At 32.1% G+C, this 14170-nt stretch overlaps 2 protein-coding genes and 1 non-coding gene across 3 annotated transcripts; 1 reads left to right on the plus strand and 2 right to left on the minus strand.

Moving 5' to 3' along the window:
• Positions 1-476: 476 nt before the first annotated feature.
• On the minus strand, positions 477-2805 carry LOC18609585 (GDSL esterase/lipase At3g26430-like). Its single transcript, XM_018114736.2, is given in 6 exon segments — positions 477-741; positions 744-890; positions 1002-1272; positions 1362-1528; positions 1609-1818; positions 2513-2805. Coding segments are annotated over 6 exon segments (1068 nt in total). The 5' UTR covers positions 2757-2805; the 3' UTR covers positions 477-712.
• Positions 2806-9538: 6733 nt separating this feature from the next.
• LOC18609586 (alpha-L-fucosidase 3-like) lies at positions 9539-12163 on the minus strand. Its single transcript, XM_018114560.2, has 5 exons — positions 11804-12163; positions 10805-11014; positions 10515-10684; positions 10074-10344; positions 9539-9950 (listed from the first exon to the last, which is right to left on the minus strand). Exons 1-5 carry the CDS (start codon positions 12054-12056, stop codon positions 9685-9687), a joined length of 1170 nt encoding a protein of 389 aa, XP_017970049.1. The 5' UTR covers positions 12057-12163; the 3' UTR covers positions 9539-9684.
• A 988-nt stretch (positions 12164-13151) lies between these two features.
• On the plus strand, positions 13152-13224 carry TRNAR-ACG (transfer RNA arginine (anticodon ACG)). The gene has a single exon. It is a non-coding gene; the product is annotated as a tRNA-Arg (tRNA).
• Positions 13225-14170: the final 946 nt, after the last annotated feature.

Consider the following 14170-nt stretch of genomic DNA (forward strand, 5'->3'; position numbering starts at 1 on the left):
GTCTTTATATATCAAAATACAAATTTAATATATTTGTTACTTATTAATAAAATAATTTTATGTATAAAAATTATAAATTTAATACACGTGTATGTCAAGAGATATTCATGGATTGGATCGAGAGGTATTGATGGGTTGGATCGAGCCTGTGGAGACTTTCTTTTTTAAACTGTCAAGCTTGAGTTGGGTTTGGTTCACCAATTTAACTATTATTTTATTACTAAAGTAATAATATATTATGTCATATTAATAGTTTAAAATATTTGTCACAGAATTACAGAATTTGTTACATGAAATGATAACAAAATGATGTAAATGGCCAATAAAAATGGTATTTTTTTTGTAAATTACTGATTTTTTCTAAGCTTTGTTAGAAAGTTATTTAATATGTTGCATGAAAATAAAACAGAACCTTGTAAATGAAAAAGAAAATAAAAGTAGAGTTATTTAATACACTACCTCCATTTTCAGCAAAATTTAATAAAACAACCAGCTTTTATTGAAATGAGTATATATAACAGTCTATTGCTAATATTATTGAAGGCCAAACTATCGTCTATGTGAACGAAAAGAAGTTATTTGGAGGATGGAAAGCCTTCAGAGTTGGTGACAATGAAAATCAAGTCAGTGGTCCATTCTTTGACATGCCATTTTCAATGGGATCGGTGGGTCGGAAAAGGAGCCATTGGCGATTTGTTCGAATATCCACTTGTTAGCAGCCTCTGTGAAATGAATCCCATCCCAGTTAACCCGAACTGATGGATTTTGGCATGAATTTGCAATCAAGATCTCCTTGCCATTTACAGTAATCTTTCCCCCACACCTGACCGAGTTGTTGAAATTATACTTCCCACCGTGGCCACAGCAAGCTATAAGAGGAAGCTTAAATCCTGTGAATCCCATGAACCGCCATAAAGAAGTCATGAACCAGAAACAGTTGCTTTATTAACAATAAACTCTGCACAAAAACTTGTGCTGGGAACAATCACAATCAGAATTACCAAATTTCTTGGCTTGGCTGATGAGAGTGTACTTCACAGAGTAGACATCAACATATGTAATTGCAGCCAAAGGAAGTTCTTTCCTTAATCGAATAACATCATCTTTCAGTCTTCGGTTGAAATACTGAGCCACCTCATTGAACGGACTGGCGCAGCCATATTTGTCTACCTGAGGGGCAGTAATGAGAAATCTGTCCAGAACATACGGTAGGCAGCCTACCGGTCCTGTGTTATGTATCCAAAATGCTCTTCCTCCTTGATCATATACTCGCTGCACATAACGATATCAGATCATATGAGATGCCTTCAGTTAACATTAACCTATTGTAATTATTGGGAGGAAAAGGATTCTCATCTGACCTTAACAGCATCAGAAAATTGGCGGAGTACCTCTGGAACATATGCCTTTACTTGTTCCGTGGTCAGGTTAAGCTTATAGCCTGCTGTGAGATCGTTTTGGCCAATGTCCAAAGTGTACAAGGCCTGAGAGAAATATTCCTCCTCGGGCAACAATTTATCAAATACCCCTGATATGTAAAATCATTCCAGGATTATTCAAAGTAATTTTAGAGAAACGAAAATAGTATAATGTGCATTAGCATTGCACCTTGTTTATTGAATATCTGAGATCTTCTGTTAAAGTCCGAGAATTGGACCGACTGCACATCCAATGATATTGGACTAAACCCACTTTGAGACCTGGTTGTGTTTTGTGGCCTGATGGTTGATCCGGCAGTTGCAAAGTTGGCTCCATGGCTGAAATTTGAACCCACTGAGTCCAGATAAGCACTAAGATACGGTAATCCCAAGCTTTCAGCTAATTAAAACCAACAGAAAGTAGATATATTAGGATGGGTTGTAAATCTTCATATCAAATTCTACAGCAGTTTTAATGAATTAAACCAAATGGATTAACTTCGATATTCAACAGTTGATAACACTTTGAAGTAACCTTCAAAATTTTCCTATTAACAAAAAAGATGAGCTTCTAAAGATCCAACGGGTGAAAGAGGAAACTTTGGTAACATGTCGAATTTCTGACATCGCGAAGCAAACGCTTAGAAGCTCTCATATTCTGAAAATTTTCAGCATACCAAGAGTGACTTGTTTGACTCTGTACATGAGTAATCAATAATGCCTCATTCGGACTTTTACCTCTAATGGACCCACACTATAGAGTCTAGAGATCTATGCCACTTTAAGCTTTGAAATATTAAAACTTTAAATGACAAAAAACAAGGAGATATACGTCCTGGAATTCAACTACAGTATCCAAATTTCAAACTTTCAAATTTGACCTTAAAAACCTGTCAAAATTTGTTTTAATGGGAAAATTTTGAAATTCATGCCAATTAACCTGATGAAGTAGTGAACTGAATACTGAATAGGTAATACTTTTCCTAAAGAATGACATAGTTTTGCATTAATAGGAAAATGTGTTTGGACTCATTCGTCTCAGACAAATAGCAAGCGTAAAATGGAAGATGAAACGGAAGGAAAACTCGGAATACCTATGAAATCAATTATCAGTCGCCCATCAGAATACCGTCCTGCCGGGGCATGGAAATAGGTCTCTCCGTTGGGAGCAGGGGCTTGTCCAAATGCCGCTGATAGTCCACCGGTGTCGGAATTTGAGTCCCCAAAGTTAAAGATGGCTGGAAAATTGCAAGGCGCTAAAGAACCGCTTCGACTTGGCGGCAATGTCATTGAAAATATAAGGCCGATGAAAACATGTTTGAAGCTGCGAGGTTCCATGAATCAGAGAAAGACAGACACAGAAAGCGAGAAGGCTTCCATTAATTACATAATAATAAGGGTCAAATTTTAAATTTAGACCCTATATTCTATCAAATTTTGCATTTAGTTCCTCTACTAAATTTCATATAATTAAGTCCTTGTAATTTAAAATTTTTTTAATATCACTCCGCATAATTTAATATCAATCTAATCATTAACACTGTTTAACTTTCTTCATTAAAATTGTTTAGAGCATTGACCATGCTAATACTATTTAATTTAATATCAATCCAACAATTATTTTTTCTCACTTATTTCTTTTATTTTCAATCAACATATTTAATGATTGTTAACAATTTTTTTCCTATATATAAAACCAATTATTTCTTTTTTAATGTATAATATTTACTTTTAAATTTTTCTTTTTCCATTTGCTCTTTCTTCCTTTTTCTTTTAACTTTAACTTTCCTCAAAAGAATACACAAGAAATCTGTTATGTTATTATCTTCATAAAACCGTGAGTCTCATTTGCAGTTTGCAATAAGCATTCAACAATTATGTACTATTGTTCTAATATTTACAGATTTTTTTACTTTAATTTAGAATTTATATTATATTGTTATGTTGCCTTTATTTTATGTGATAGTTTATTTATTTGAATTAAAAATTTTGATTGTTGATTTTGTATTAACCGTTTAAAAAATATAAAAATTTTGCATCTCAAAAAGTTAAAAGAATAAAATTTTAATAATTTTTTTAATTTCAATAAAAAAAGACCTCATTGAATATTTTGCTTTAGATCTTTGAATTTATTGAGCCGCCCTTGGCATTAACCATGTTAACATAGTGTTGATCCATGCTAACATAATGTTCATCAGTAATAATATGAAATTATTGAAGACTTTAATGGTCAAATTTTAGATTTAATCTTCAACTTTATTAAAATGTTGAATTTAGTCTCTCTATTTTAATTGTATAAATTAAATTCTTATACTTTAAAAATTTGTTAATGTTAATCTAACCATTGACATAGTCAAGCAACTTGCGTTAACTCATGTTGATTTGGTGTGGACTGATGCTAACATGACCAAGTAAAATTTAAGAGAATTAACGTGTTTAGCTACTTGTCTACTCCCACAAAATAAAATAGAGTCATAAATGTTAAGAATATTTTTATAAATATCCATTTATGTTATCTATATCTAAATTTGACGTAAATTAGATTGGATTAAGATTTAATCTGTCTAATCCTTAAGTGTTATTTTCATATTATAAATTCAATCTAAATAAGGGGTTATTAGCTTATAAATAGACCATTTCACTTTATTTGTAAATATATACTTGAATAAGATCTTCTTACTTTCTCTAAATACTTTCTTTATCTATATATACTTTCTCTTATAGTTGTTCTTTTAGATTTATTTCATAACACGTTATCAGCACGACTCTCTAATCTCTCAAGTTTTAGAATTATTATGGTTTCTTCATCTTCAAGCTTCAAAAGGATTTCAATGATTGGGTTTTGATTTATGATTTTAAAAAATCAGGTAAGTGACTTGATATCTCTTTAATATTTTCATTCCCTAAAAATTAACCTTAATATGAATTTTACTATCATATAGTATATATTTTGTCCCGTAATTAGAAAGTGAATTTGCTATTATATAGCTCTTAATTAAAAACCATGAATGTCCATTCCTTGAAGTGAATGTGACAAACAAGCTACTAATAAAAATTATAAATGTTCATTCCCTAAAGTAAATGCAATAAACGGGCTACTAATAAAAAAATTATAAATCTATCTATTTTCTGAAATAAATGCGACATTATTTAATCATTATAGTCATAATCATGAATCCATCCATTCCTTAAAGTGAATGCAACATCATTTAATTATGATGGCCATAATAATTTACACTATCACTATTTTAATTATAATTTTACCACAAGAAATGGATGAATAATTTTATCATCTGAATTTAAGAATAATTTTACCACTAGAAGTGGATAGATAATTTTACCATCAAAAGTGAATGAATGCCTTAACTCACTAAAAAAAAATATAGATAATCCACCAAAAATGGATAACCCATCATATGCGGATCACCCACCAAAAGTGAATGTATACTTATAACCTATCACAAATAGATAAATACTTTCAACGCACCAAAAGTAGATGGATACCTTAAACCACTAACCCACTAGAAGTGGATAACTCATCAAAAAGTGAATGAATACTTGTAATCCACCAGAAGTGGATAAATAATGAAAAGAAGAAAAAGAATATAGAAAACGTATTGTTATTGATGTGGCATGAAAGAATATTGGTCACGTACCTATTGTACGTCTTAAATTTTATCAAGTATCATTGAAAATTAAAACATCTTTTGATAATTTTAATCATGGTCAAGTTGATATAGCACATCAAGATATTTGTCCACCCTAAAGAAGGAATTGATTACATGATTGGTAATAGAAATATCTATTATTGATTTTCTTGCCCTGAAAAAGGAATTGACCATTCGATTGGTAATAGAAATATCCGAGAATGAACTTAATAGTAATTGGTATATTTAGTATAACTATATTATGAAGATACTTTAATATGTTTTCATTATATTTAACGATATATTCTTATTATGTGTTTTAATTTTATATTTAATATTCTTATATGTTAACTTGCAAATTTCTTATTGTATATATTTATGGATATTCATATTGTTGGATCTAAGATTTATGATGTAAATATATGTTTAGCAGACATTACTATAACACACATTATATTTAAAGATAAGAAATATTTTTCCTATTTGACAAAAAAAAGCCAATGTCAATTCAATATCTAGTAGTCTAAGATTAACTGAAAGCTCCAAAAGAGCTAATATTTTACTACCTTGAGGAATAAAGTAATAGAGGATGTATTATTTTCAATTAAGTCTCAAAGAAGTTTATTAAGTTTTAAAGATATTCGTTTGAATAGATATCATATTGAGACAACAAATGAAAGAGATACTTCATACCTCTATATTACATCTATTATCTCAAGTAAAAAATGTGTGTTGAAAAAAAATTACTCGCTCCGTTCTCAGAATTAAACTATACAAATATTAGAATAATTAAAACCTATAGTAAACCAGAAGTTTACTAATGATTTTAATATTTGACATGACCGATTGGACCATCCCGGATCAATAACGATGCAAAAAATGATTGAAAATTTATCATTTATTAAAAAACTAGAAGATTTTTCAATCTAATGAATTTTATGTGTTACTTGTTCTAAAGGTAAATAAATTATAAGGCTATCATCAGCTAAAGTAGGAATTGAATTCCCTACGTTTTTGAATAATATTCAAGATCATATGTGGATTCATAGATCTACCTAGTGAACCATTTAAATATTTTATGGTTTTAATCGACGCATGACTAGATGGTCACATGTGTGCTTATTATCAACTTGCAATTTGACATTTGCAACCATTCATTTGCAAACATATTTTCCTAATTATGTAATTAAGATTATTTGTCTTGATAATGCTAGTGGATTTACATCTCAAGCCTCTAATATTACATATTAGTTGGAATAACTATTGAACAGCCTGTTGCTTATGTTTATACACAAAATAGTCTAGCAGAATTATTTATTAAACACTTCCAACTGATTACAAGCTTATGAAATTCAAACCCCCAATGTCTACTTGGGGGAATGCCATTTTGGATGCAACAGCATTTGTATGCATCAAGTCAAATGAGTTATTATAAATTCTCCCTATACAATTGGTTTATGATCATGAATCAAATATTTCTCATCTAAGAATTTTTGGATGTGCGGTATATGTTTCAATTGCTCCACCACAACGCACAAAGATGGGTCCTCAAAAGAGGTTAGGAATATATGTTGGATACGAATCTCCATTTGTAATTCAATATTTAGAATTATCAATAGGAGATTTATTCATGACAAAGTTTGTCAATTGTCATATTGATGAAACAATTTTTCCAACAATAAGGGGAGAAAAAATAAGCAACTGAAAAAGAAAAATTCTTATAATGAATTATCATTATCTAGTTTTGATCATCGCACAAAGCAATATGAACTTGAAGTCCAAAAGATAATTATTTTATAAAATATAGTAAATCAGTTGCCAGATATATTTACTAACCTAAAGGGAATAACTAAATCTTATATACCAATTGCAAATGCTTCTATTAGCATTGATGTCCCTATATGACAAGGCATGCTAGAAGCATGAAAACCAATTGGTTCCAAGGATAAAATCCTCGAAAAAGAAAAAGAGCAAATATTTAAGATGGTCAGAAAGAGGAAGTAGAAACTTTAGAAAAGACCCTAGCATAATTGATAAACATTATAGAAGAAATTCAGGTACCTGAAATCAGTTAAAATAAAGAGATCTCAATCAATTATGTCATAATAAGAAAAGATGGAACCGGTAAATAAATGTCGATGATATTTTATATATAATATAGAGCTCAATATTATGAAAGAAAAGCGAGGATCTTGAATTTATATTTATTGAAGAATATAGACATAGAAATGGTTGGCCAATGTGGAAAGACGCAATTAAGGAGGAAATGTATTTAATTGCAAAATGTGAAGTTTTTAGACATATAGTCCGTACACTAAATGGTGTAAAACCAGTGAGATATATACATGAGTATTTGTGTGAATACGAAATAAGAAAAATGAGATTATGAGATATAAAGTACGGCTTGTCGCATAAGGTTTTCTCTAAAGATTTAGTATTGAAGATGAAGAGATATTCTTTATGGAGGATACAACTACAATTCTATATTAACTAGTTTTACAATAAATAAGAAAATTAAAATGCGTCTAATGAGTGTAGCTACAACCTATTTATATGGCTTATTTGATATCGATATCTATATGAAAATGCCTGAAGGATTTAAGTTGCTTGAAGCACAAAATTTGAATTTTTAAAAAATTTATTCGATCAAATTAAATAAATTTTTATATAGATTAAAGCAATCCAGACACATGTGGTATAATCACCTTAATGCATATTTGTAGAAAGAAAGCTATAGAAATAATCCTATATGCCCATGTATTTTATAAAAAGGTTTAGATATGAATTTATTATAATTGTTGTTTATGTTAATGACTTGAACATTATTAGAACTCCTGAAGAGTTATTAAAAGCCGTGGATTACTTAAAGAGAGAATTTGATACGAAAGACCTTGGAAAAAAATAAAGTTTTGTTTAGGTCTGTAGATTGAACACTTGGCAAATAAAATTTTTGTCCATCAATCAAATTATATAACAAAAATGATAAAACGATTTTATATGGAGAAATCATATCCATTGAGTTCACCAATGGTTGTAAGGTCATTAGATGTGGAAAAAGACCATTTCTGACCTCGTGAGGATAATAAAGAACTTCTTGGTCCTGAAGTACCGTATCTTATTGAAATTGGAGCACTAATGTATCTTGCTCGCAATACATGACTTGATCTATCAATTGCTGTGAAGATATAGTTTTTTTCCAACTTGAAGACATTTGAATGGAATTAAACATATACTTCGATATCTCTGAGGAACAATGGATATAGGCTTATATTATTCAAATGTATCAAAATAAAATTTAATTAATTGTGTAGATGCAGGATATTTATCTGATCCACACCAAGCTTGATCCTAGATAGGTTAGTTGTTCACATATGGAGGTATGGCTATTTCATGACATTTTATAAAGTAAACTATAATTGCTACTTCTTCTAGTCATGTAGACATTTTAGCAACTCATGAGCAAGTCGTGAATGTATCTGATTAAGATCTGTAACTTAACACTTTGAGAAACGTGTGGCATGTCAACCAAGAAAGAAATTTTAATAACGTTATATGAGGATAATATTGCTTGCATAGCACAACTAAAGGAAAGATATATTAAAGGCGATTGAATGAAACACATAATTCGTCAAAATTCTTCTTCACTCATGATCTCTAAGAAAAGGGTAAAATAAGTGTTCAACAAATTCAGCCAAGTGACAATCTAGTAAATTTATTCACTAAAGTCCTTCTTACTGTAACATTTGAAAAGTTGAAATGCATCATTTTAAAGATCTCTATAATGCAAGTTGGAATGCATCATTTTAAAGATCTCTATAATGCAATCATCAGGGGAGTAGAATATGCACTGTACTCTTTTCCTTCATCAAGAGTTTTCTTACTAGGTTTTTCTTGATAAGGTTTTTAATGAGACAGTATTTCAAAATCGTATTCTTGAAAAGATTATATACTCTTTTTTCTTCACTCAGATTTTTTTTTCATAAGTTTTAACGAGGTATATTCTTAAGGAGGAGTGTTATGAATATTTTTGTAAATATCCATTTATATTATTTATATCTAGATTTGATGTAAATTAGATTGGATTAAGATTTAATCTGTCTAATCCATAAGTATTATCTTTCTTGTAAATTCAATTTAAATAAGGGATTATTAGCTTATAAATAGATCATTCACTTCATTTGTAAATATATACTTGAATAAAATATTCTTACTCCCTCTAAATACTTTCTTTCTCTCCATATACTTTCTCTTATATTTCTCTTATAGTTGTTCTTTCTAATTTATTTCATAACAATAAAATGATTTTATCTTTTTGTCATAAAAAAATCCCAAAAGCACTACTTGTAAATTTTAAAGAGTCAATTTGATAGTAAAACGTTCAAAATAGAACAAAAGTATAGACTCCCACAACACTATTTTACTTAATATTATACACAAATTAAAATTTTAATCAAATAAGATCTTAAATTCTAATAGAACTAAGACCGAAGACATGGTATTAATAATACCATGTAGATCATTCTACAAGGCATTACAGAAATAATGTAAAAAATCCAACTTAAGGATAGCATTGAAGGTGCTGAATACAGAAAAAACAAAGTTAGAAATGCAAAAGGAGTTTAGTTCCCCTTCCTCTGACAGGCCATATTTAATGGAATTGGAGGGTCCGAGAATGAACCATTGAGAATATGTTCAAATATGTACTGATTAGCTGCTTGAGTAAAGTGTACTCCGTCCCAATTAACGTAAGTCGAAGGATCTTTGCAAGGTGCCCCAACTAACACTTCCTTCCCGTGTTTAGAAATCTTTCCTCCACAACCCAAGTTCTTGTTGTAATTGTACTTTCCACCATGACCGCAGCATGTTCTGAGAGGTTGCATGAACCCTGCATTTTCATATAATCCTTGTCAATATAAGCCTACGGATTACATTGAATGGGTTGCTTGAACCATGCATCAGTTATGGAGAATTGAAGTAAATTCTGCAGAGAAATTTAGAATGGACTCACCATGCTTTCTTCCTTGGCTAATTAGGGAGTATTTCACAGAGTAAACATCAACGTATGTGATTGCAGCAAGCGGCAAATCTTTGCGCAACTGTTCCACCGTCTTTTTCAATCCAAGATTGAAAAATTGGGCCACTTCATTGAATGGGGAGGCGCATCCGTTTTCATCAATCTGGCCTGCTAAGACTGGGATACGTTCCATGACGTACGGCAGACACCCTACAGGACCTGTATTGTGTATCCAAAAGTATCTACCTCCTTGGCCATATATATACTACACATTTGCAAATTAAAGTAATAAATAATCAATAGTTAATTATAGTTTTTAATTCAAAGATTGCTTGTTGTTTTACTAGCCTCAAGCATAGACTAAACTGATTAAGCAAATTGCAAATTAGGAAGTAGGCAGAGTCTAAATCAAATTGTGAGAGTTGGTTGACTAGCCTGAATTATAGTCTGGAACTGATTAAGCACATCGGGAACATAGGCTTTAACTTCTTCGGTTGACATGTTTGAGAAGTAACCAGCAGTGAGATCATTTTGGCCAATATCGAAGGTGTACAAGGCATTTGAGAAGTCTTCTTCCTTTGGCAATAACGTTTCATACACTCCACCTGCATAGCATACATAGATAAACATAAGTCACATGCTTAGCCAACAACAACAGGGGAATTTACAATTTATGTTTTAGGCATAAATTAAGAAAAAAAGGGTAAGTGTATGTAAACTATTACCTCTTTTACGCACAACTTGTGACCTTACAAGAAAATCATGGAACTCGTAATATTGAACGTTCAAGGAGATGGGGCTGAAACCGCTTTGCTGCAAGGTTGTGTTCTGAGGTCTAATGGTGGATCCGGCAGTGGCAAAGTTAGCTCCATGAGTAAAGTTGGTCCCCACGGAGTCAAGAAATGCACTTAGATATGGTAATCCAAGGCTCTGGGCTGAAAAAACGAATGTTAATATAATATAATTCAAGCAGAACATCAAACAAACCAGGTATGCAAATCTTTTCAGATCTTTGCGATGTTTTAAGATGTTTCTTGGTTGTTTTCCCCTTCTCTGTTATCAGTCATAATCAAAGATAAGGTACCAAATGACTTTAAAATTTCGCAAAAGTGCTTGATTTCCCCCCGCGCGTTTCAATAATTGAATTCGGAGCTAGAAGAGACAAGCAAGACCCCATTTTCTCCTTTTGAGCAGAAAACAAGACCCAATATTCACGCCTACGTCTCTTTTTCTGCTTGCAGTTTGCTAAAATCCAATTTGCACGTGCCATACTTTTTTTTAGTCTTTTATGTGGAATGGAGTCTGCAAAATGGGACCCGGACGGCAGACTGGGACATGAATGATATTTTATTATATATATATAGATGGTTTTATTTGTCATGTCCGAAACTAGTCCTACTTTCGCTAAGCGTCGGTGGATGTTGTTGTTCTTGTTGTTAAGCTACTGTGATCAGCAAAAAAGGACGATTACGCTTACTAATCACTGATTACTTAAGGCCGACTGCTTTGTTTGTCTTGTTAATGGCAGTTTACTGACCAATGAATGAGAAAGCAAATATATGTAAAAGAAAAATGAAAAGACGAATGCTCTAATTAATTAAGATCATTTTGGGATAACCGTTAATTAATATTATAATCCTCGCACTGCATTCAATCCCTTCTTGCTTGATCTTTGTTATAGGGAAAACGAGAAACTATTTAGGTGAGATATGTAAGAAGTGTACCTATGAAGTCGATGACAAGGCGGCCGTCGGAGTAGCGGCCAGCGGGGCCGCCAAAGAAAGACTCTCCATTCGGAGGACCCGCCTGGCCAAATGCTGCTGACAAGCCTCCAGTGTCAGAGTTTGAGTCACCAAAGTTGAATATTGCTGGGAAGTGGCATGGCTTACGAGCAAGCACCAAGGATGGAGTGAGGCTAAATAAGGAGATGGCAAAGATAGTGGTAACTAAAATGGGGAAGAGAGATGCCATTAGCATAGGGAGAGGAGAAGCTAAAGATTATTTGGAGAGGAAGAGTATGCAACTCATTGATGAGAAGTGCCCTTTTATAAATAGCCGAGGATAACGCATATCATTGGATTTTTTTTTTTTTTGAATTTATCCAAATCAAACAAGATTTTGTTCCTTTTTTGTTTTCTAAGTCTAAAAGGGCAATGCTTTTTAGTGAAAAACCAGGCACTTTTTAGTGATTTCACTATTTTAGGATTCTCAACTTGCGAAGTAATAGCCTCCTCTGGGTCATGCTCCTCATTCCTCAAGGATGAGCTTTTTGGGTGTAATTAAGATTTGTGTGTCCTTTGGTTTGGCCTATTTTGTTTGACGAATCACCACTCGTCAGTGATAATTTTCTTAACGCAGTGTTTTGATAAAGGCATGATAGCAAGGCGTTGGTTACCTTTCCTTGTAGCAATAGGGTGCTCAAAACTCGCAGATTAATGAAAGACGAAAGGGAGATTATGCCTGGCACGATAGTTGAGTTCAAGCATCGAAGTTTGAGATAATATTTATCTTAAGCTAAGGTTGCTGCTTTATCTGTTTGTCTTCGTCAGCAATTACTATCAGACAAATTGCACAACACCAACAAGCACTTTTATATTGGAATCAGAATGGGACAAGGGCATGAAACCAATAAACGATGCATATGGTCTTTATGTTAAGCCGCAAACTGGTTCATTCTGGCTAAGATACTGTAACAAATATCCTGCAACTGATATCAGGACCATGTTTATGCGTTTTTGCTATACCCAACCGCTGCTTGCTTCAATAGATGTTTTTCTGACAGAAATTGGACCTAGTATCTTATTTTGTTAACTAATTCTACTTCTTGGGTGGCTCTTAATTAGCAAATGGAAGTTCTTTTGGTTTCAACATTTTGCCTTTAAGGCTTTTCCGTTACTTTGCTCAAACAAAAGAAAACTAAGATGGACTATGATAAAGAGTTGTTAATTTTATCCATTATTTTCTATAGTCATGATTGCGAGGAACTGGTTTGGCTCAGTTCATAGCCAAATGTAGACAAAAGCATGATAGAAAATTGAATTCTATTAGATCTAAAAAAGCCCACTGTACCAGGACTCCATGGCCCAATGGATAAGGCGCTGGTCTACGGAACCAGAGATTCTGGGTTCGATCCCCAGTGGAGTCGTCATGTACAATGTTTCATATTTTTAGTATAGTCTGGGATATTCCTGTATGAGAATAGATATCCGATTCAGAGCGAAGGTTGTTAAGTGTAAAATGTATACACTGGGACAAATGCGCATTTGCTCAATTTCTACCTCAAATAAGCAAACATGAAGCCATACGAATGAGCTACTAATAGAGATTACTATAAAAAAAATCAGTATAAAATGAAATCCAAAATTTCGAATATTACAAAACAAATTTCAATGGTTGCATGACAGACAGGGATTTAAAGAGCATTATTTACCTAGATTACAAATTATTCTATACAACGATGTCTCCCTCTGCTTCCAGTTTATCCTAATCCTTAATGCTCACACTTTTAACTAAAAAGAGTTGATTTTAAGTGCATCGATGTTTTAGACTGTAACACAATTAAATCAGCCAGCCTTAATCATTTTACCTATAACATGGACATCCAAAATTGTTTAATAATCCTTCTAAATACAAGATGGAAAGCCTCATATCTCATTTTTGGAGGATCGTGATCGGCGCAAGAATCTACATAAATATATATAACCTATTAAGCCCAAACAAACCTTTTCCATATATCTCATAATATCATCAATCTTCATGACAATACTCATCATGAAGTATATCAACAATTCCTCATTTAGTTTATATTACAATTTATACGCAATTCATGTAGATATATAGTTTGCACTCTCTCTAGTGCTCAAAATTTATCTATGGCCTTAGCCCATAGTTATCTCAAACATCATGCACTCATTCTCAATTATTTACATCATCATCTAACTCATAATAAGTATACTCAATTATTTACATCATCATCTCAACATTTATAGTACATAAGTTCAAGACTTGACTTGTGGAGTGTACGACGCAAGAAGGCTTCAAAGGAAGGCATTAGCACACCTACCAATCACAAGTTGAGTTACTCTCCACAA

The sequence above is a fragment of the Theobroma cacao genome, chromosome 2 (assembly GCF_053813885.1).
Source record: "Theobroma cacao isolate CCN51 chromosome 2, ASM5381388v1, whole genome shotgun sequence".
Taxonomy (NCBI): domain Eukaryota; kingdom Viridiplantae; phylum Streptophyta; class Magnoliopsida; order Malvales; family Malvaceae; genus Theobroma; species Theobroma cacao.

Excerpts from the sequence above, each read along its gene's own strand:
- LOC18609586 (XM_018114560.2), bottom strand. The coding sequence starts at position 12,056 with ATGCTAATGGCATCTCTCTTCCCCATTTTAGTTACCACTATCTTTGCC. Across the intron at positions 10,685-10,804 it reads ACAAGTTGTGCGTAAAAGAG|GTGGAGTGTATGAAACGTTA; the intron begins GTAATAGTTTAC and ends TATGCTATGCAG. Across the intron at positions 10,345-10,514 it reads AGTTCCAGACTATAATTCAG|TATATATATGGCCAAGGAGG; the intron begins GCTAGTCAACCA and ends GCAAATGTGTAG.